We start from the raw sequence: 24,935 nt of genomic DNA on the forward strand, positions 1-24,935 counted from the left end.
TCAATAGGTGGACCATCCAACATTACTGAATAGGCTTCAATAATCTTTCATTGACTGCAAAATACCATGGGACAACCTGAGATTGAAGAAAGGTGAACTAAAAAACTTTTCCACGATGAGAAACTGTGAAATTTTAATTGAAGGAACATAGCTTCCAACTACAGACTAGAAGGGGATGTCATTTATGTTCACGTGTTGAAACCCGTCACAGGTCCCAGAAGTACGGTGCGAATTGGACTTGCAAATTCACAGTGGGGCTGAGCAGGAAATGTCGTCCTGCCATCAATTTCAGATTGGGCTGGCTTTAAAAGGCCTGCCTCTGCAGTCCTCTAGTCTCTGCCATCAGGCAGAACTGGGACCATGTCTTATATTTCCTTGCATTTCCAACTCACAGCCTCCATCGCCGTTGATTTCTTCCATAAATCATTGTCCTCTTTCACCTGGGAGATAATCCTCTTGGACCCCAATCTCTCCAATGTCTATTCCATTCTCACGTTAAGTCAAAATGCCTGCCAACAGTCAGACTGCAGCCTCAGGGCTCAAAGTGCTTCCTTGCAGGCAATCCTGGGCATGATAGGAGGTGCTCTTCCCCAGGGATTGGCAATAGGAGACCTTTCTGATTGATCAAAGCAGCCTGGAAGGAGACTGGAGAGAAAGCGAGCAGCCATGTCTTGTACCAATAGTGTGAAAAGCTGGCCTACCAATCCTCTGATCAGTCAGGACAAGTGGCAACGTTGCATGGTATCAAGTAATGAGACTCTGCAAGTGGGGATCAGGACGCAGGAGGAGAATGTCACTTAATTAAAGACCCCTTCTTGCCTAATTTTGCACTCTTACAGGCCACCATTCAATACAGCCCAATTTGCCAGACTCACAGTCTGCTTAACAAGGGCAAACTATTCCAACAAAGAAGCATAAAAAAACTTGCAATTACATTGTGCCTTTAATATACAAAAAACATTCCAAGGCATTTCACAGGAATATTTCAAACAGAATGTGACCCTGAGTAACTAAGAAAAATGAGGCTTAGTAGCCAGGACTGGGATCAGAGAGGAAGTTGTTGAGGAAGAGGGATAGAAGTAGTGATAGCAAGATTTAGGGTCAGAATTCACAAATGCAGTGGAAGCATAAGCTCTCAATGGTGAAAACATCCATATTGGTGATGTACAAATATCTCAGCCGGTTAGGATCATGGTGGAATTATTGAACAGTTATAGCTCAAAAGAAGGCCATTTGATCCTTCGAAACAGTGCTAGCTCTATGCAATTTAGCTAGTCTCACTTCTCTATCCTGTCCCCAATACCCAACAATTTACTTCCTTCAGGTGCTTATCCAATTCCCTTTTGTACCATGAGGGGAAAATTAGAGAGAGGGGAAGAGAGAATACCACAATAAAATGAAGGTGTTGCCATCTAACATACAAACAATAGTAGGACATTTCACCACTCACGCCTGCTCTTCCAGTCAATAAGGTCACAGCTAATCTGACTGTTTTTCAAAGTTACAATCCCATCTCTCTCACTCCCCCATTGATGGCATTTGATCCCCTCTCTAGTATGAATCCATCTACCTCTAACTTTAATGACCTTCTTACTGGTTTCTAGTTTGTAAGCTATAACTTTACTGATAATGTGTGAACAACGTCATTTGGAAAAGAAATGGGGAATATTCAATCCTGAAATTATGCAGTTAATTTTTTTTTTGGGGGGGGGGGGGGTGGAGTTGTGGGCTTTGAAATTCCCTAAAATGAAAGCAAGGTTTTAAAAAGAAAATTCATTCTTTGGGATGCACATTTTGGTAGCCATTAATTGTCCACATCTATTTGCACTTGAGCAGTTCATTCTTATTCAACCATTAATGTTCCTGTGGTGGTACTTCTTCAATGCTGTAACAAAGGGGTTCCTGTATTTTAATCTGGTGACAATTAAGAAACTAGCATAAGTCCAACACAGAGTGAAGCTTCAAGGTAACTTGGAGGACCCTCTACTTCAGATACAGAAGGTAAAGTCACATGGGGTTCCACGGTAAGCTGGTAAGAATGGTTTGGTCATAGAAGACAGAGAGGGTGTTTTTCTGACTAAGATCTGTGACCAGTAGTGTTTAGATTAGATTAGGTAACTTTACAGTGTGGAAACAGGCCCTTTGGGCCAACAAGTCCACACTGACCCACCGAAGAGCAACCCACCCAGACCCATTCTCCTACATTTACCCCTTCATCTAGCACTAGGGGCAATTTAGCATGGCCAATTCACCTAACCTACACATCTTGTGGGAGGAAACCGGAGGACCCGGAGAAAATCCACGCAGACACGGAGAGAATGTGCAAACTCCACACAGACACTTACCCAAGGTGGGATCTGAACCCGGGTCTCTGGCGCTGTGAGGCAGCAGTGCTAACCACTGTGCCGCCCATAATAAATGATATGGGGGAGAATGTAGGTGGTTTGATGAGTAAGTTTGCAGACAGCACAAAGGTTGGAGGAGCTGCAGATAGGGAGGAGGATTGCCAGAGAATACAGAATGATACAGATATGCTGGAGACTTGGGTGGAGAAATGGCAGATAGAATTTAGTGTGGACAAATGCGAGGTGATGCATTCTGGAAGGTCTAATGCAGGAGGAAAGTTTGTGAGAGGATTTGTAGCTCGGGTGCTCATAGTTGTGCTTCTGTTCGCCGAGTTGGGAAGAAAGTATAAATGGCAGAAGCTTTAGGAGCATTAACAGGTCCACAGTTCCCTAGAAATGGCAACACAAGTGAACAAGGTAGTCAAGAAAGCATATGGTATGCTTGCCTTCATCGGTCATAGAATTCCTACAGTGTGGAAACACGCCCTTCAGCCCAGCAAGTCCACACCGACCCTCTGAAGCGTATGCCACACAGATCAATTCCCCTATTCCTCTACATTTACCCCTGACTAATGTACCTAACCTATACATCCTAGACACTATGGGCAATTTAGCATGGCCAATTCACCTAACCTGTACATCTTTGGACTGTGGGAGCAAACCAGAGCACCTGGAGGAAACCCACACAGACACGGGAAGAATGTCTGCAAACTGAACACAGACGGTCACCAGAGGTTGGAATCGAACCCAGGTTCCTAGTGCTGTGAGGCAGCAATGCTAACCCACAATGGGGCATAGATATAATACGCTGCAGCTGTTTAGAACTTTAGTTAGGCCACATTTTGTTCTGGTCACCACATTGCTGGAAGGATGTGGAGGCTTTCGAGAGGGTACAGGAACGGCTTACCAAAAAGTTGCTTGTTTTGTTGTGCATTAGTTTTGAGGACAGATTGGACAATCTTAGTTTGTTTTCACCTGAATGGTGGAGGCTGAGGGATAATCTAATAAAAGTTTACAAAATTATGAAAGGATAGTCTGAGTCTTTTTCCAAGGGTAGAAATGTCAACTACTAGGTGACATCCTTAAGATTAGATTAGATTAAATTCCTTACGGTTTGGAAACAGACCCTTCGGCCCAATATGTCCACACCAACCCTCCGAAGAGTAATCCACTCAGACCCATTTCCTTCTGACTAATGCACTTATCACTATGGAAATTTAGCATGGCCAATTCACCTGACCTGCACATCTTTGGACTGTGGGAGGAAACCGGAGCACCCGAAGGAAACCCACACAGACCCATTTACCCTTGACTAATGCACCTAACATTATGGGCAATTTAGCATGGCCAATTCACCTGACATGCACATCTTTGGATTGGATTGAGATGTGAGAGGCAGGTTTTCATTTACACAGTGGGTGGTAAGTGCCTGGAATGCACTGCCTGGGAAGGTGGTGGAGGCAGATACAATAGCAACTTTTAAGAGGCAACTTGACATACACACAAATAGTCAGAGATACAGATCATGTAGAGGAAAAAAACTTTTTAATTTAAAAAGACATCATATTTGTGCAAGCTTGGTGGGTTGAAGAGCTTGTTCATGTGCTGTACTGATCTTTGTTATTCCTTCTATCAGGATTGTAGGTTTGTGAGATGGTACCAAACAAATTGTGTTATTCTCAGTATGTATGTGTATAAATAAATGGAAGACTACCCTGGTTAAAAAATAATTGAATAGTTTACTGGCACATTACTTTTGTCCTTTAAAACACCGCACATTAAGATAGATTGTGATTTTGCTTTTATTGGAGTGAAGTCTGGAGAGAAGGAGGGTACAGCTCACCTCAGATGGGATGCTTCCCCTTATTGTTAGGGACCTTAACCGAGGAATTCCTAGTCAAATGGTTCCCATTAGCAGAAGCTTACGGGCCTAGCTTTTCTCGCGATAGTGCAAAATAAAAGCAGAAGGGAAAACTTAAAATGAGATCATTAAGCAAAGAATCGCCTGAATAGATTGAAACAAGAAAGTAAGACCATTTGACTATTATGTAGCAAAGTCAAGTGAATTCACACAATGAGCTTTCAATCTGAAGTAAAACAATAAGAGTTTGGGTAGCAGAAGTATGGAAATTAAAGAAGGAAAGTATTAATAATATTAATCACTTTTAGCAACTGGTCAGTCTACAGTAGTGATTCCAATCTAGAAGTAATGTCACCTGCTTTCTATTGAGGAATATTATGTAACTGCAGAAGAGGTGGGATTGGGTGAGTGGGAAATAAACTAAAAATCTAAAGGAGGTTAACTAATAAATGGTCAAATAAATATTGCAAGGGTGAAAATCACATCAAGTTTAGACCAAACGTTTTTGTTTCTCTTAATAAGATATTGAAATCGCAGCAAAGCACCAGATTGGAGACTCTGCTACGGCCGAGGGAAGTTTGGTTTAATGAGGGCTGTACGAATTGAGTTAATAATGAAGCTGAACTGTAGCCCTAGCTAAACATAAAAAGTTGTAAACTTAATTCAGGGGATTACATTTTAACAAGTAGTAGTAGTAGTATAAAATTTTACTTCACAGGAGCAGAAGGTAAAAGTTAAAATAGAAATCATTAGGCAAAAGAATTGCCTTGTGAAACCATTTGACTTATGTACAAGAAATTTATATAAAGAACATCTTAAAATCCTGTTCGTACATCCTTTCTGTTGCATAAAACAATAGGTTCAAGGAGACGATTAAAAACATTTGGTCTTCAGCTATCTCCATACCTTTAACCAAACGTGGGTCTGCTGTTCTACAGGTTTATTGTCACTTACATGTTTCGCCATTGTACCTGCACCAAAGGAGGTGCACTGGGTCCAAAGTTCTCCAAAACCCTCAGATGTAAACAAAAGCGACGCTTCCAGCAGGCAGCTTCATTTACAGCAACAGGATGGTCTGTTGGAAATAAGACTTTGTTTTAATAATCAAACCAGCAAAGCTACCAACACAGCTGCAAAAATTGACTCAACCACAACGCTGAAATATAGAGATCATTCCAGGAACTTCTTAAACAGAAAAAAAAACTCTCACTTAAAATAAAGACTGTTTAAAGATGTAAGTAAAGATTGAAGTTGAGTCAATCATGGAAGGGTTAAAATGGCTTCAAGCACAAAGTTGCAATGGTACCTGGATGGCTCAGGAATGGGTAACATTGAACTGGCTGTGTTGAAATGAGGCAAAAGTTAAATATCTTGGAAAGACGACAAAGTTAACAGTGAAGGAAGGTTTCTGCAAACTGGTGAAGGAACACAAAATACTAAAAAAAAAACAAATTAATGCAGAGTATCTTGTATCTCTGGTTGGAGCTGCACTTTGCTGTACTCTGTAGATTATGCATTATGATCATAACTACACTTTCATGACACTGTTCAAACATTCCCAACCAGTCAAGCGGCCAGTTACTGCTTTCAATTATTACAGCCATGGGTGATGGTCATGAATGATACAACTGTGTTGATCAGACATTTGATATTCAAATACAACATTTTTGTGTTGCAGCCTCCATACTAGCTGAAGAAATGTCTTTGTAATTGATGCACATCATTACACTCACCATGGAGTAGGACATCCCTTCATGAATGGAACTGACAATAGTTAAGAACTTGAAGGACAACAATTATGTAAAATTATTGCTGCAGCTCCAACTTTAAATATTTAAACAAAGTCTTCCAGGAGATGTGAATATCACTGGCATGGCTGTTTAAGAGTCAACTATGTGCTTTGGGTCTGAAGTCATAGGCAGGTCAACTCAAATAAAGTTGCAGATCTTGTTCCCTAAAAGAACATTAGTGAACCATATGGGGTATCAATGATTTATTAGTCACTATTAAGGAAACTAGGTTTTCTATTTTAGCTTTTTTTAGAATATATCAATTCAGTTTAAATTCTACAAGCTGGGATTTGATTCCATATCACCAGAACACTACGCTGGTCCTCTGGGGTGCAGGTTCAGTACATTAGCACTGCATTATTATTTCCCCTTTATATCCTTATATGTCGATTAGATTAGATTACATTACATTACAGCATGGAAACAGGTCCTTCGGCCCAACAAGTCCACACTGACCCGCCGAAGCACAACCCACCCATTCCCCTACATTTACCCTTACCTAACACTAGGGGCAATTTAGCATGGCCAATTCACCTGACCTGCACATCTTTGGACTATGGGAGGAAACCAGAGCACCCAGAGGAAACCCACGCAGACACGGGGAGAACGTGCAAACTCCACACAGTCAGTCGCCTGAGGCAGGAATTGAACCCGGGTCTCAGGCACTGTGAGGCAGCAGTGCTAACCACGGTGACACTGTGCCGCCCGAAGAAAGAAGTTAAGTACGTATTCCTTCTGAACTAATGTACAATCCACCTCATAAAACAAAGTTGATATTCATTGTCATACAAGACAAACTTGTGGCAAATTATCATCAAGAGTAACTCTCCACTGACAATGCTTTAATTTCGTACTGAGAAATACCTTCAGCGACAAATAGATAGATTAATTCTTGTAAGGAGTTTGGTCTGACCATTAGGATCATAAAGGTAAATATCACAGTCCTAAATGTTTGCCATATTGCCATCAACCAGCACTGACAACATGACACTGGAGATTGTGATAATTTTACATAACAATGCTCCACAATCACCAATAATCTGTCACTTGATGCTGAAATTAATACACGTTTCAAAAGCTTCTGCTGTTTTATCCAAGCTTATTCAGAGAGAGTGTGGAACAGCAGAAACAACACAAGGCACTGGTCAGATCACAACTGGAACACTGTGAACTGTTTTGGGCCCCATTTCTAACAAAAGATACATTGGTATTGGAGGCAATCCAGAGAAGGTTCACTTGGCTGATGCAGGTAGAGAAGGACTGAGTAGAATGGGTCTCTATTCATTGCAGTTTTGACAAATGAGAGACAGCCTTATTGAAACATAGAAGAACCTCCTATGTTTCATAGGACGTTTGACAGGATAGATGCAGAGAATATGTTTCTGTTTGTGGGACAGTCTAAGGTCAGAGGGCATAATCTCAGAGTAAGAAAGCACCCATTTAAGGCAGAGTTGTGGAGGAGATTTATCTTCTCAGAGCATTGTGAATCTGTGGAATTTTATACCACAGATTCTTCCGAACCAGGCCTATTGTGAAGTAGTCTGTCCATTTTATATGGTGAAGGAAAACTTGGGGACAAAATCTCATTGAAATTTACAGAATATTGCATGGAATTTTACTGTAGTGTTGTACAGTATGACCTCTTGTTAACTGGCCTTATTCTGTCCCTTGATGTCACAGATTGCAGAATGTGACAAATTAATGCCTTCCAAAGTCAGGGTTGGTGGCTCCATTTTTATGGTTTTGTCTAAATTTCTGCATTGTCATTTCTTTCAGAAGGCATACAGAATGTAGATAAGTAAATCATAGAGGGATTATGTTATGAAGGTGCAGATGTGTACTGTACCTTTAATAGAGTTGAAGGACTTAGCAAGTACACAGAGTGCTGGGTAATGTACAATGGAACATTTGGTCCAGCAGCTAGCAGTACCCGGGTTGCAATGAGACAAAAAACATAAATTCAAATTTGGCCAATCAGTTTAAACTATGCCCCAAGATACTAAACTTCAATCAAGTTTGAATTCAGTATTTTGACAAAATTGACACCAATGAAACAATCCGATACTTTGGGTATAAAACCAAACAAAAATTGAACAGTTAGAGGAGAACTGCCAAAAGACCAGCAGATGTAAGCTGCTAATAAGAACTCTCTGAGGAGGTACCTGTATTGAGAAGGAGTTTTCACAGGAAAAAACATCAACATCGACCTGGACATCAAATCTACAAATTTACAAAGAGAAGATTCGACAGCTGGCTGGTTTTGAAATTTGAATTTTTCTGTAAGTCTTAATTGGGGGTTTTATCAGACCAATATTGTCGAAGGGAAAGTAAAAGATTGGTTAGAGAAAGGAGTTGTAAATAGTTGTTAGTTAATTATTCTCAGTTAGACTTTTAAAAAATTAAAGTTTTCATTTTTACTTTAAACAGTGATTCTTGAGATAGTTCTTTGCCTCTTGAATTTTCACAGATTACAGCACAAGGTGCATCTTTTCTGTGTGTCGGGTTTAAATGAGCAGAGGGGTTTACCCCATGTCGTAACAGTTAAGTACGGTTTCAATAAAGATTGCCTAGCATATAATTTGACTAAGGCCACACTTAACACCACTACTTCAAAGTCAAATTTCCCATCAAATATGACTATTCTATGTAAGTTTCAACCATTAGATTCTTTTTAAATCAACTTTAATTGCATGAATATCACAAATAATGAATAATTCTCTCTCCAGAACCAGCATCACAGTGTAGGAATATAGAGTCGAGCCATTTAGAACTGAGAAGAACAGAAATTTCTTCACATAGAGAGTGGGGAGCCTGTGGAATTCTCTGCCACAGAAATACTGAACGTTTTCAAGAAGGAGTTAGAGAAAGTTTTTAGGGCTAAAGGGATAAAAGGGTATGGGGGATAAAAGTGGAAACGGGGTACAGAGTTGGATGGTCAGCCAAGATAATTTTGAACAGTAAACCAGCCTCAAAAGGGCCAAGTGGCCTCCTTGTGCTCCTATTTTCTATACATCTCATGTTTTATGTATTGAATTATATACAAGAAACTTGTGACAGTACATTATTTTAACATAAGAAGTATTACTTCCTGCTTCAAAATGCGTCCAACATTTCACATCATTGTTCAACTCAAAAGAAAGTAAGAGCATTACCAAAAGATGGGCTCACTGCCAAAATGACCATCCCAAAATTAACAGTAAGCAGGTGGCAACATAACACCACAATGTGCATTCAGTCCATAGTCTTTTTTCCTTTAATCTGAAGTGGAATTTGACCTCCAAGTTGGTTTTGTGCACCTGGACACCACTGTACACAGTGTAAGTTGCAAAGCCAATCAACTCAGAATTCTTTTAACTTCAGGCCTCACCTATTCAAAACACCAAAACAAATACAGACTCTATATTTCTTACTGAAAATGAATATGAATAGAGTCCACCCACATCATTCTTTATAGATCACAGCAAACAAGTAAAATTAGTACGCAATTCTGGTCAAGCAGATGTCTCCCCAACCTACAGCTATTCTACAAAACACGCTGTCACAGGAAAAGTTTGCACTGAGAAAAGCAACATACGGGACAACTGATGCGTAATAATAAACTACAACAAACACACTCATCCCCAATATCTCAAATTTCTTCCCGTAGCCTTTCGACCTCTCAACTTCCCATTCTTCCTTTAAGCCACTCGTGAAAACTCACAGAACATAGAACGATACAGCGCAGAACAGGCCCTTCGGCCCTTGATGTTACGTCGACCTGTGAACTATTCTCAGCTTGTCCCCCTACACTATCCCAAAATCATCCATGTGCTTATCCAAGGATTGTTTAAATCTCCCTAATGTGGCTGAGTTGATTACATTGGCAGGTAGGGCATTCCACGCCCTTACCACTCTCTGTGTAAAGAACCTGCCTCTGACATCTGTCTTAAATCTATCACCCCTCAATTTGTAGTTATGCCCCCTCATACACGTTGACGTCATCATCCTAGGAAAAAGACTTTCACTGTCTACCCTATATAATCCTCTGATCATCTTGTATGTCTCTATCAAATCCCCTCTTAGCCTTCTTCTTGCCAATGAGAACAGGTTCAAGTCTCTCAGCCTTTCCTCGTAAGACCTTGCCTTCAGACCAGGCAACATCCTGGTAAATCTCCTCTGCACCTTTTCCAATGCTTCCACATCCTTTCTGAAATATGGGGACCAGAACTGTACACAATATTCCAAGTGTGGCCGCACCAGCATTTTGTATAGTTGCAGCACGATATTGCGGCTCCGGAACTCAATCCCTCTACGAATGAAACCTAACACACCGTATACCTTCTTAACAGCACTATCAACCTGGGTGGAAACTTTCAGGGATCTATGTACATGGACTCCAAGATCTCTCTGCACATCCTCACTACCAAGAATCTTTCCATTTACCCAGTACTCTGCCTTCCTGTTATTCTTCCCAAAGTGAATCACCTCACATTTAGCTGCATTGAACTCACCTCTTTTATAAGTGGGTACCTGCCCCAGGGCTGAAAGTCAGCTTTTGTTTGCTAATAATTCTTAGAACTTTGTTGGGACAGTTCACTTTGTTACTGATACATCAGAAATGCAGGTACATTCTATCAAAACTGACAGACTCGAAACAGAGTTGACAGTGTGTTGCTGGAAAAGCACAGCAGGTCAGGCAGCATCCGAGAAGTAGGAAAATTGACATTTTGGGCCAGAGCCCTTCGTCAGGAATGAGGCTGGGAGCCTCGAGGGTGGAGAGATAAATTGGAAGGGGAGGGGTGCTGCTAGGAAGAAGGTAGTTGGGAATGCAATAGGTGGATGGAGGTGGGGGCAAAGGTGATAGGTCGGAGAGGAGGGTCGAGCGGATAAGTGGAAGGAAGATTGACAGGTGGAACAGGTCATGAGGACGGTGCTGAGCTGGAAGGTTGGAACTGGGGTAAGGTTGGGGGAGGGGAAGTGAGGAAACTGGTGAAGTCCACATTGATGCCCTGGGGTTGAAGGGTTCTGAGGTGGAAGATAAGGCGTTCTTCCTCCAGGTGTTGGGTGGTGAGGGAGCAGCAATAGAGGAGGCCAAGGGCCTGCATGTCCTCGGCAGAGTGGGAGGGGTGAGTTGGAGTGTTCAGCCATGGGGTGGTGGGGTTGGTTGGTGCGGGTGTCCCGGAGATGTTCCCTAAAGCGCTCTGCGAGAAGGCATCGAGTCTCCCCAATGTACAGGGGACTGTATCGCGAGCAATGGATACAATAAATGATATTGGTGGATATGCAGGTAAACCTTGATGGATGTGGAAGGCTACTTTGGGGCCTTTGATGGCGGTAAGGGAGGAGGTGTAGGCACAGGTAGGGTGTTGGAAAAGCACAGCTGGTCAAGCAACATCCGAGGAGCAGGACAGTCAATGTTTTGAGCATAAGCTCTTCATCATACGTCAACTCTCCTGCTGCTCGGATGCTGCCTGACCTGCTGTGCTTTTCCAGTGCCACATGCTTTGACTCTGATCTCCAGCATCTGCAGTCCTCACTTTCTCCTAGAGTGAGGGTAGGGCTGATCAGGGAAAGTGGAGGGAACTTGTGCTTGGAGTTGGAGGAGGTAGGGGAGCTTTTCCACCACCCCACTTTTTGACCCTACCCTCACTCTGGCCATCCTCTTGTTCCTCACATAAGGGTTGCTCTCACCTTGTGAGAGCAGTCCCAGCAATGGTTGACACGTCCAGTGGCAGCCTTAGAACTGCTGACACTTGCATTTGGCCAGAGGCTCTTGGGACTGGGTGGCAGGATGTCCTTAATAGCAATGGCAACTCCAATGGGAGCCACTCAATTGACTGCTACCAACAGCATATGGCCCTACTGGGTCACAGTGACTGTTAAAACGCTTTTGCCTTTCCTTGACCCCTATTTCGAGCCCTAGTAGGGATCCTTGCCACTTTCATAAACTACAGCCTTATGGCTGAGAATCTAAAAGGTGGGTAGGAAAGACATAAAAATATAAAGCGAACAATGGAAATAATGTGAAACAGTAGGAGAGTAAGGTCATTATGTTATGGGATAATCGCTTAATACATTTGTGTGAAATTTTCTAACCACCTTTTTTTAAGTGGAGGTATTAAGTTGCACACAAAAGGAATTCTGCACTAAACATTTATAAATGATAATTAAATGGAGAAATTCACCCATGGATACCAAGAATCTTGATTTCAATATGCCGGGTTGGAATGTCGAAGGGAGGAAGAATTATAAAGTGTACAATACTAGAAGGGAAATATTAGAATAGGATAGGATTATAATAGTAAAAGATTAGTGAAGGATAGAGTAGGCCCCATAAGGAGCTGAAAGAAAGGGTATAGGGTGCAGAGGTCAAAATGAGCATTTTACTTCCATCTTTACCAAATTAGAAAATGGTAACAATAGCCGAGTTGAAAATGTGGGTGTTGAGCAACTGAATAAATTAGGATGGATAAAGAAAATATGCTGGAAAAGCTGGCAGCGCCCAGGTAGAGAGGTTACCAAGCCTGGATGGGATGCATCCTCATTTGCTGAGAGAGGTAAGGGAGCAAATTTAAGACCTGTTGACAGACATTTTCCAGGCATCTCTGAATACAGGATTAGTCCAAGGGCACTGGAGGATTGTAAATGCGATGCTGTTGTTTCACTAAGGGGCAAAGGATAACCCAGGAAACAGCAGACCAGTCAGTTTGATGTCACTAGTGGGGAAAACTGATGGAGGCCATAATACAGGATAAGATAAACATACACTTTGAGAAATGTTACAGTCAACGTGGCTTTGTCAAGGGCTGATCATGTCTGACAAACCAAATTGAGTTCTTTGACGTGGTGACAGAGTCAGTGGATGAAGGTGCTGCTATGGATGCTGTGTATTTGGACTTTCAGAAAGCATTTCTCACAGTGTCACATGGGCAGGTTGGTTAGCAAATTAGAAAGGCTTGGGATTGAAGGGTCTTAGGAAGCATGGATGAGAAGGTGGTAAAAGATCGGAAACCTAGGGTAGGTATAGATGGACATTTCTCAGATTGGAGACAAGTTGAAAGTGGTATTCCCCAGGGATCAGTGTTGGGACTCTTGCTTTTTCTGATTTATATAAGCAATTCTGAGGGGGATATTGAGGGCAAATATCGACATTTGCAGAGGATACTAAGCTAGGGAGAGTAGTGAATTGTGAGGATGATGCAGAGCAATTTCAGAAGGACATTAACATGTTGGCCAAATGGGTGGGCACCTGGCGAATGAATTTCAGTGCAGAGAAATGCGAACTAATGTATTTGGTTAGAAGTAACATGGAAAAACAATGCAGGCACGATGGTACAGAAACTAAAACACAAGTTGCTAGAAAATCTCAGCTGGCATAGCAGCATCTGTGAAGAGAAATCAGAGTTAACATTTTGGATCCAGTGACCCTTCCTCAGAACTTTGAGGGGAGTACAGGAGCAGAGGGATCTCTGGGTTCAAGTGCATAAATCTCTGAAGGTGACCAGGCAAGTTGAAACAGCTGTTACAAAGGCTTATAGAATCCTCAGGTGACCAGTTGGGTAGCTGTCTTGGGAGCCAGGACAGACACGATGGGTTGAATTCTGTACTATAAAATTCTATGCTTCTAGGATAATCTAAAAGATTAAAATAAACCAATTGATTGTCCATTCAGAAGTATAAAACAGTACCTGGTAAGAGTTTGCCGCCAGCAGGGTATTTTTCTAGATGGTGCAATGTCTATGCTATCTCTCAAAACATAAGAGCATAGCATGCCATTAATAAATCTAAGAGACATTTGTTTCAACTATTACGTACAAACATTACAAAGTTTAGGCACATGAGTTTCTGGGTCATTTTTAATCTATAGGATAAAAACAGAGGAGGAGGTTTTAACTAGTGTTATGCTTCAAGTGATACAGGGAACTTGGAGCAGGTGATCTTTATATCCTCCAGTCACATGTTGATACAGTGATTATATTAAGAGCATGTCTCACAAAGGCATACTGAATGTGAGACAGAAAGCAGCATAACCCAGAGTTGGAAATTTAACTCAAGAGATAGTGTAAAATAATGGATGGAACAATGACTTCAAAAAGATTTTAAAACATGTTACATCTCAAGGAAGAAGGAATAAACTGCAGTGGGTCTGCAGGAACATCAGAACTGCTATGTATCCATCTACACGACTGCTAGCCTTGATTATCTCTATTTGGTTATAACTCCCAGTGCCACATGATTGAGGCTACCTAACCTTGACTCAGGTCAGGAGTGAGATGGACTACTTCCCACTTACCTGGATGAGTGCAACTCTAACAGCACTCAAAGTGCTTGCCACATTCCAGGACAAAGCAGGCTGAAAGAAGACACTGAGAATGGAGCAATTTTTCCTGATTTCAACATGTTCTAGGTAGCTCCTTCTCACATTACTTATCTAATAGTTATTCCATATCTGACCTATATATTATAGGCTTGCTTGTCTTTGTCAACTGTATTAATACTTCTAAGATTAATTAAAATGGTTTGGAGCCAGGGCTGTGATGCCAAGTATAGTCCAAACAATTTCCAATCCTGATCCTTAAGGTTGGAATGATGGAAGAGTAGTTAGCACTGCTACTAAAACCAGGGACCTGGGTTTGATTCCAGCCTAGGGTTTTCTCATACATGTGTGGGTTTCCTCTGGGTGCTCCAGTTTCCTCCCACAGTTCAAAGATGTGCAGTTTAGGTGGATTGGCCATGCTAAATTGCCCTGTCCAGGGATTAGCAGGTTGATTGGTTTGGCCATGGGGTGAAACGATGGGTCTGGGTAGGATGCTCTTCGGACAGGCAGTGCAGACTCAACGGACTGAAGTAGCCTCTCTATCTGTACAGTAGGGATCCCATAATCCTGACATTTGTTTCAACTACTACGTACAAACATTACAAAGTTTAGGCACATGAGTTTCAAAGATCCCGACCTTTGAAAATTTATCTTCTAAACTCCATGAATTAGTTCTCTAATTAATCATGCACTGTGGATCTTGTAAATCTGCACTGCTTAAAGAAAATACTTGCAGTAGTTTTAAGCATGAATATTGTTTACAAAAGAAAAGGACATTTTGCCAAAGCTTCTTTGTTTGTCATTCATGACAATTCGCAACAAATATCTAAAGGGGTAAATCAACGTTTATATGTGAACAGACTGCTAACTGGTTGGCAAGTGGATTCTGATTGGTACAGGCTTATCAGAATACACCAAATAATGATGACTGACAGTTAACTGCTTCGCTTGGTTTAAATTTTAAATTTTAAACCAAGCAGGTTGACTTTGATTGGTCAAGACATTGCCAAGAGAAATGAACCAGCCAATGACTGCCATTTACTTTGGTGAGTTGGAACAGGAGCAGTATGTGTAGATTTTCTGAAACAAACAGGAGTTATGGAGAAACTCAGCAGGTCCAGCAGGAGCTGTGGAAAGAGAAAGATAGGTAACATTTAGACTCTGGTATTACTCAGAAGACGAGTTTCTCCAGCATTTTCTATATTTGTTTCAGACTTCCAACACACACAGTATTTCATTTTTATTCAATTCTGTACATTTTCTGTCTGCAAAGAACAAGATTCTTTGCATTAAATGTAAGTTGCTTCCAGTATAAACAAGAACGCAACATACTGCGAGACTACCTGAAAATCCTAAACTGGATGTTAAGAGTAATTCCAAGATAATGTAGCAAATGTCCACAGACAGAGATACGTCCCAATGCTGAATTTTGAAAGGTTGAGCACTGTCAGTTCCTTGCTTGTTGCAAACAGCAGAAGAGAAATGGTGTTTGATAGGAAACACTACCTTTTGCATCACACAGCCCACATATCTAGCATCATTCTGGCACTGCAAATCATACACCATGTTACTCATTTGTCTTTTTGGCATGATGGTAGCATCCTGAGAGTGACAACACACCATTCATGTTGCTACTGCACAGTAGTAGCATGAAACAACTAACTTCAACTGTGACATAAACCTTTGAGATAACTTGCTGTTATCTGAGGGAGGTAAAAACAATGACTGCAGATGCTGGAAAGCAAATACTGGATTAGTGGGTGCTGGAAGAGCACAGCAGTTCAGGCAGCATCCAACGAGCAGCGAAATCGACGTTTCGGGCAAAAGTCCTGATGAAGGGCTTTTGCCCGAAACGTCGATTTCGCTGCTCGTTGGATGCTGCCTGAACTGCTGTGCTCTTCCAGCACCCACTAATCCAGTTATCTGAGGGAGACTGAGGGAGACTTTTCAGCATCTGACAGGATGGCCTTAGGCCTATTCATCTATCATTAGAAGTGACTTTGCAATTGAAAAACATTTGATAAATATTCCTGAGTGTGTGAAAAATTCTAACAACTCAAATTCATTTTATGAATTTCAAGTGCACAACTTTATTCTTTCAACTGAAAATAGGGCAGGACTGTTTGAAATTGAACAGTGCAGACGACAGTCAATTAGACATAATTGATGCCACGTTTATACAGATCCATTTGTCAATTATTGAACCTGTGGTTAGCCTTCCTGTAGATCAAGGAGAAATGTGTGTTTCAATGAATCTTCACTTCTTTCATTCCCATTACTAAAGCCCCACACTGTAGGATGGACAAAAACAAAAAAAAGCAACAAATCTTCTTTCTGAAAGATATTAGTGCAAATTTCAAACAATAGGTCAAGCTATGCAAATTCATAGCATTACAGTGCTAGGCAGATCTGGGTTAAACACCTGAATTATTTTGCTTCAGCGTTAGAGTATGATAAAGAAATAAAACCAGAGACATATTACTAAAACTGTGTGTAACGCTCTTTCAAATATAACAACAAATGTCATTGTATTACTCAGTACAGTATGTAGAACATGAGATGAAAACAATGCTCATATTTTAGACCATTTTCCATCAAGCATTGTTCAATATTGAGTGCAGAGAGAACATTCATTCATTATGCTATGGTTCTCATTATGATGGGTTATTAGCAAATAAAAAAAGATTTGTTGCCACTGACCCGGAATATTCTATCTGGAGCAGACAGCGCCAAAATCGCTGCTGTTCTCATAACCTCACAAGATGCTCAGAGCAATAGGCAGCCACCACACATTTTTATGAACAGCAGACACTGTGTAACCAAGGAATATGAACTTTCTGACCTTACCATCTGCCATTATCTCTTCTGATTCAGAGAAAAAAAATGAGCAGATGGTCAATGAAGCTGGAATATGAGGCCAGGCCTTCCGCAAAAAGTGGGCTCAATGATGAATGTCGATTTACAAATCAATGATTCTATTGCAGACTTGCATTATTAGTTTGCATCAGTTGTCTTTAATGTGGCACTCGGTGTGCAGAATGCATTCCAAAAAAGCCAATCAAAACTACTGGGTTGAAAATTCACAGGAGGTGGGTGACAGCAGCCTATCACTGAGGCACAATGAGAAGAAAGGGAATCTACCAAAGACTAAAGCTGCATCTTTCTCTAATGACCACCTCCTGCTCCCCCCCATCAAAACCTAGTCACAGTTTGTAAACACAAGCAAATGGCATTATTGAAATCCTGATTATACGCTTTTCCTTTAGAACAGGTTCAGCAGAGGCAGAGTTGTAGCCAGCAATTAAATTGACACCTCAATTTCATCTTTTACAAGAGGTAGGACTTCACTAGGACTGATAGTGCTATCTTATTACTCTATCACACATACCGTGCTCGGATGGTGCAGTCTAACATGAATTGAATTGAATTTATTGTCACGTGTACCAAGGCACAGTGAAAAGCTTTGTCTTGCGAGCAATACAGGCAGATCACAGAGTTAAGTTACATAGATAGTAAATAATAGGGAAACAGCAGCAAGAACAAAAACACAGGGGCAGGTGAATGCTAAGAGTTTCTGAGTCCATTCAGTATTCTAACAACAATAGGGTAGAAACTGTTACAAAACCGGCTTGTGTGTGTGTGTGTGTGTGTGTGTGTGTGTGTGTGTGTGTGTGTGTGTGTGTGTGTGTGTGTGTGTGTGTTCAGGCTTCTGTACCTTCTACCTGATGGTAGAGGTTGTAGAAAAACATTGCCAGGGTGAGATGGATCTTTGAGAATGCTGGCGGCCTTTCCTTGATAGTGGGCCTGGTAGACGGATTGTATAGATGGGAGGCTGGCCTTTGGGATTGTCTGGGTCGAGTGCATCACTCTCTGTAACCGTCTCCAATCTTGAATGGTATAGTACACCAGGTAGTGATACATCCAGACTGAATGCTCTCGATGGCCCACATATAAAAGTTGGCAAGGGTATTCACCATCATGCCAAATTTCCTCAGCTGCCTGAGGAAGAAGAGACTTTGTTGGGCATTTGTAACCAGTGCATCCACATGAAGAGTCCAAGAAAGCTTGTTGTGGATGACCACTCCCTAGAGCTTGACACTCTCTACTCGTTCCACCCAGTGCTGTTAATGTGTAAGGGGGGCATGAGTAACATCCTGCTGAAAGTCAATAATGAGTTCCTTGGTTTTGCCGGCATTGAGAGCTAGTTTGTTCTCAGTGCACCATTTTTCCAGGTCATCTCCCTCCCGTTGGTAGTCTGTTTCGTTGCCATCTGAGATTCGACCGACTATGGTGGTGTCATCAGCGAACCTGTAAATGGCATTAGTCTGGTATTTGGCGACGCAGTCATGGGTATACAGTGAGTACAGTAGGGGGCTGAGTACATACCCCTGGGGGGCTCCAGTCTTGTGTGTTAGTGAGGATGAAATATTGTCCCCAGTTTTCACTGATTGTGGCCTGTGGGTCAGGAAACTGAGGATCCAGTTGCAGAGAGTGGGCCTGAGTCTGAGATCACTAAGTTTTGTCATCAGCCTCGAGGGGATAATAGTGTTGAAGGCTGAACTGTAGTCAATGAGTAGGATTCTTACACACCTGTCCTTGGTGTCAAGATGTTCCAGGGAGGAGTGAAGGGCAAGTGATATGGCATCTGACGTGGATCTGTTGGTCTGATAGGCAAATTGGGTCAAGAGTAATGGGGAGGCTGGAGGTGATTAATGCCGTGACCGGCCTTTCAAAGCACTTCGTGGCCACCGAAGTTAGGGTCACTGGGCGGTAATCATTGAGACATGCTGCATGAGTCTTCTTAGACACAGGGATGATGTTGGCCCTCTTGAAACAGGCAGGGACAGTGGCCTGCTGCAGGGAGAGGTTGAAGATGTCCGAGAAGACCTCTGCAAGTTGATCTGCACATGCTCTGAGTGCACGGCCTGGTAATCCATCTGGTCCCATCGCTTTCTTTGGATTCACATGAAGGAAAACTGATCTGACCTCTGATGCAGTGACTGTTGGGATAGGTTTGTCAGGTCTTCTCAGAATAGGTATTATCTCTCCGCTGAAATTCTGCCCAAAGCGAGCATAGAAGGCGTTGAGACGATGTGGGAAGGATATGTCATTGTCTGCTATCTTGCACTGTCTCTTTTTAGAACCTGTGATGTCATTCAGTCCCTGCCATAGTCGCCGAGTGTGTGACTGGATCTCTAGTTTGGATTGGTATTGGTCCTTGGCTGTCTTAATGGCTCTGCGAAGGTCATACTTGGATTCCTTATATTTGAGTGGGTCTCCTGATCTGAAGACCTGGTCTTTAGTAGGTTCTGTATATCCTGACTCATCCAGGGTTTCCTGTTGGGGAACACCCGGACTGACTTCCTTGGTATGCAGTCCTCCACACTGTAACGGTGGTGGCGTACCCATCCAAGGTACCTGCGGACTATCACATTTACTGGCATCAGTGCCACAAATGGTGGGTTATTACTTAAACTGGCACCTCAGGAAGCACAACAAAAACTGTTTCTCTAAAAAAAGTAAGTATAAATAAATAGATTAAAAAGCAAATTGGCTTGTGCTGTTCTTGGAAGAATCCCAATGACCAGTTCATGAGCACCTGGAGGTCTGGAGAAGGCTACCTGCGATTTTAAAGCTGGGGGAATAATTTATGGTACAGTGCACCTAGATGAGGGGGAGTGAAACAAGATAGAAATTTCACTTTATATTTTAGAGGTATTTGGCAAGTTTTATTCCAGATCTCTGGCACAATTGCTTTACTAAATGTTCAGTTGCCAAAATACAATAGGAAGATTCATTCCTTGCACTTATAAACTTGTGCATTAATCAGTGTGTAACAAAGGCAGCGTCTCTGTGACACTGCAGACTTCATCAAGTCGCTATAGATTGACATGCTGAAGCAAGTCTGGGGTTCAGAACTACACGGTTTCTTGTGAAGTTCCAATTGAAGAAGTGCTGTCCGTTCAAAACCCCTGCATTAGCGCACTTAGATTTTTAAAGAAATTTGATCATTTGAAATGAAAGGACAGGTGTCATCACAAAATAAAATACCCAATGCTAGAACCTCTGATTCAGGTTAAGAGGCATTTAGACAGACTCCTGAAGATGCAGAGAAGCATCATCAGCATCACAGGGGGTCCCTCGCAAACAAGGGTGACTCTTGTCCACCCTCAGTGCAAGTCCATAGATGGCTGTACAGTGCAATGTGGCTTCCACAGACTCTGCTACACTTGGGGTCTGGGGAAGGAGTGGATGGAATGTTGGTGTGGCAGCACGCTCCTTACACTGCTCCCCCTGGTTTCCACTTTTTTCTGACAGCAAGTCTCGAGGTGCTCGGCAGCTTCCCAAATGCTCCTACTCCACTTTGGACGGTCTCAAGCCAGTGATTCCCAGGTGTCTGTGGGAATGCTGCACTTCCCCAGTGAGGCCTTGAGGGTATCCCTTAAGTACTTCCTGTCTCCACCTGGGGCTCGCCTGCCGTTTCAGAGCTGGGGGGAGAGCACCTGCTTGGGGGAGTCTCGTGTCGGTTATGGAGATGATGTGCCCAGCCCATCGTAGCTGATCAATGATGAACAGTATCTCGATGCTGGGGATATTGGCCTGGTTGAGGGCGTTGGTGTTGGTGCGTCTCTTCCTAGTTGATTCGCAGGATCTTGAGCAAGCAGATGGATAGTGGAATATGGACCACATGCAGGCAGATGGGATTCGTAAGCTGAAGGGCTGTTCCTGTGCTCTGCTGTTCCATTACCTTTCCTTGCAAGCTTCTGACATACCACCTGTTACCATTACTCAAAGGGACTTTGCCTCAATCCCATCACTGAACAAAGCACAAACATATCAGCTTCCAATGATCTCAGTCCAGCTTTATTCACACCCCAAGAATTTTTATTTCTTTACTCAAAGCAAAGAGACAAAAAAAAATTGGACTGAGTCCTCTTTCTCACATTCCACTGTAACAGTTGCTAGTGATTACAGAATGCACTTCCAGCTCAGTACATCCCTTGACTGATTTACACAACTGGCCGCTTTCCACTTCTCTGGTAAAATAAAACTACATTCCCTACATTGATGTAATCAATATAAAACAAAGTAGCATATGCTGCACATGCCAGGAAAATGAGGGCTTAAAGGAAAAGGAATCGATTCATCTTTCACTGTTAATCTACTTTTACTATAAAACTTAGGAATTATAGTTTGAGTGTGTAGACAGTTTGAAGAAAGTAGTAAAGCAGAATTTGGGATTTTAATAAGTTGTCTTTATTTGGGTCAGAGAAACAATACTCAGTGCACTTTCATCCTCCAAATCCACCTCCAGGCCCCATTTAAGTATCAGACTATGCATTTGCAGCAACCAGGAGAAAATGAGGACTGTTGATGCTGGAGATCAGAGTCGAAAGGTGTGGTGCTGGAAAAGCACAGCAAGTCAGGCAGCATCCGAGGAGCAGGAGAATTCCAAGGAGCATTCCTGATGAAAGGCTTATGCCCGAAATATTGACTCTCCTCAGATGCTGCCTGACCTGCTGTGCTTTTCCTGTGCTACACTTTTCAACCAAATACATTTGCAACATGGAAAGTCAGAGCATGCTAAGGGGCCATTAAAGTTGTTCTGTATTAAAGCCCTTTAAAAGACTCTTTTCTCCAGGGATTGTGATTTCTTACTCTCGATTCTTTCCCAAATTTTAACTCTTTATCTTATTTTCTATCTGTATGGTATTTGTTTGGTCAGCTGGGCAAATTGCTGAAGTCCAAGCCATGTCAAGCACAAAAATTCAAATCTGTCTATAATGTTCTCACTTATCTATTTGGAATGCAATACATTAGACCAATAAATAGCCCACCATTTGAATTAGTTTGTTAGAAAATTGAGAAGGGGGGACTAGGACCAGGGAACCAGACAGCTCTCTGTTTAAGTGGCAAGGTCTTTGGAAGGACTTCAGTTCGGAAGACTCATATCAGACTTGATAGATTAACTCTGTTTCTCTTTCTACTGATACTGCCAGACCTGCTGAGTTTCTCCAGCATTCTGTGTATTTGTCTGAAACCCTTGTTGCTGGAAACAATGGCCAGTTGGATACCTCCTCATAATTGGGCACAGTTGTCAGAACAGTATTTGAGTTTGGGTTATCGATGGCACTTTGACACACAGGTTTATTCAAATTTTGTGCCTTCTTCAACAATGCATTAAAGGTGCAATGACAAATGCTGAAACTCAGGACAAAATGCGATAAAATCCATTCATGCCAACATCATGGAAATACTCACATTTTTTCCAAAAGCATGGGAAAATCCAAATTAGCCCTTCATTGCCCTTCTGAAGGTGCTACCTGGCCCTGAGCCACAGTGTGGCCAAGTAAATCAATTTTGCTTTGTCAAATTCACTCTTTGTCAGATTTATAACCAAACTGACTTTTTGGAGCCCATCAAACAATTGATATAAATGTTGTTTCCATATTTGACTAAAAATAATCAAATTACTGATGCAAACAGTTACATATTCCTTCAATGGATTAATTGGTTATAGAGTCATAGAGAAGTACAGCACAGAAACAGATCCTTCAGTCCAACCCATCCAAGCCGACTAGATATCCCAACCCAATCTAGTCCCACCTGCCAGCACCCGGCCCATATCCCTCCAAACCCTTCCTATTCATAAACCCATCCAGATGCCTTTTAACTGTTGCAATTGTACCAGCCTCCACCACATCCTCTGGCAGCTCATTCCATACACGTACCACCCACTGCATGAAATCGCTTGAATGTTACTGGTCACTTTTTATGTCAAACACCAAGACATTGAATTGATAAACGCCATCTGGAATTACAAAAGCTGATATTTCTTTGGCTGTATCAGTCACCAGAACGAGCCAATATCCTTTCAGCAAGTCAATTTTTGTGGCAAATGGTGCATACCTTATTGGCTAAATGCAATCCTACATTCTTGAAATAGGATGAAAACGTCACGGTGATTTGGTGGTGGAAAGACCATTTGGTTGCATGTGATACTACTTTCAGATATTTAAAAAACGAAACAAAAACAGACCTGGTGGTTCTTATGGCACAGTAGTAGTGTCCCTACCTCTGATCTAGGAGCATGTAAGAAGGGGCAGTACGATGGCTCAGTGGTTAGCACTGCTACCTCACAGCGCCAGGGACCTGGGTTCAATTCCAGCCTTGGGCAACTGTATGTGTGGAGTTTGCACATTCTCCCTGTGTCTGCGTGGGTTTCCTCCGGGTGCTCGGTGTCCTCCCACAGTCCAAAGCTGTGCAGGTTAAATGAATGGGCTAAGTTAAATCGCCCATAGTGTGAGATGCATTAGTCAGGGGTAAATGTAGGAAAATGGGTCTGGGTGGGTTATTCTTCGGAGGGTCGGTGTGGACTTGTTGGGCCGAAGGGCCTGTTTCCACACTGTAGGGATTCTAATCTAATCTCTGACCAGGTTGAAATAGAAAAAAACTACAGAAAAAATATAAGGGCGGCCAGTCCCAGGATGGGACTAGGCTACGTATGCCATGAGTAGTGGCTCTATTTCACTGCATTAAGGACATTGTGAAGCTTGAAAGGGTTCAGAAAAGATTTACAAGGATATTGCCAAGGTTGGAGTGTTTGTGCTATAGGGAGAGGCTGAATAGGCTGGGGCTGTTTTCCCTGGAGCACTGGAGGCTGAGGGATGAAATTATAGAGGTTTGATACAATTTCAACATTTAAAAAGCATCTGGGTGGACATATGAATAGGAAGGGTTTAAAGGGATATGGGCCAAGTGCTGGCAAATGGGACTAGATTAGGTTGGGCTATCTGGTCGGCATGGATGAGTTGGACCGAACGGTCTGGTTCCATGCTATACATCTCGATGACTCTATGATGTTCAACAATCAACAATGTTCCTTTCCAGTCGGCCTTTCTGAATTATTACATTAGCAACGAGAGTTAAGAAAAGTTTTGGATAGCCTTGCTTTTCAACGAACCCAATAAGACCATGATGGAGAAAAATGGAAAATGCTGCTCTTTGGTAAACTGGAACTTTACGATGTGGGTGTGGAGGATTGGTCCCAGTATGCTGACAAATTAGGTAGTTTTTTCAGGCAAATAGGAAAGAAGGGGACCACTCTTAAAATGTCATCCTCCTGAGTGTTTATGGTCCCCGATTTTCAGCATCTACCTGGCAGTCCCGGAGTCAGACGAACTGATAGATAATAACAGTGGACCAGTATGACCCCAAACCTTTTGCTATACAGCAGCAATACAGTTTAGCAGGAGCAAAGACCTCCTGGGAAACCAGTTATTGAATACTTGACAGAAACTGGCAGGACACGGTGTATGGGTCAGCACTTCTGGAAATGTTAAGGCTTTGTTTGTGGAATGAATAACATTGCAACCCAAAGGAAGCTACTGACTGAACCAGATCAGGACCCCAAGAAAGCCATAGAATTGACTCTTTCCCACAAAAACACAGGAAAAGGTGCTTGGGACCTTCAGGTGTGCATAGACAGTACCGTTCCCAACCTTGGGTGATCCTATGGTGCATAGACAAGTCCCACCAGATGATACCCACACTCCTGTTTGTTGCCAATGAAGGGCAATTGGTGTTGGAGGCTGCAAGGTTCCAGAACTGGATGGGAAGTTTTTCCACAATTCAGTGAGAAA

General features: G+C 42.2%; 1 protein-coding gene across 3 annotated transcripts in view; it reads right to left on the reverse strand.

Annotated features, from left to right (window-relative positions):
- The window catches only part of LOC140478686 (transcription factor Dp-2-like), a 201,957-nt gene that overhangs the window by 160,332 nt on the left and 16,690 nt on the right, over positions 1–24,935 (reverse strand). For all 3 annotated transcript variants that reach the window (XM_072571960.1, XM_072571959.1, XM_072571961.1), the window contains exon 2: positions 5,161–5,281. In XM_072571960.1, the coding sequence (XP_072428061.1) occupies positions 5,161–5,172 (12 nt within the window). In that variant the 5' untranslated portion in view covers positions 5,173–5,281. The remainder of the gene's footprint in view (positions 1–5,160; positions 5,282–24,935) is intronic.

This window comes from Chiloscyllium punctatum, chromosome 6 (assembly GCF_047496795.1).
Source record: "Chiloscyllium punctatum isolate Juve2018m chromosome 6, sChiPun1.3, whole genome shotgun sequence".
Taxonomy (NCBI): domain Eukaryota; kingdom Metazoa; phylum Chordata; class Chondrichthyes; order Orectolobiformes; family Hemiscylliidae; genus Chiloscyllium; species Chiloscyllium punctatum.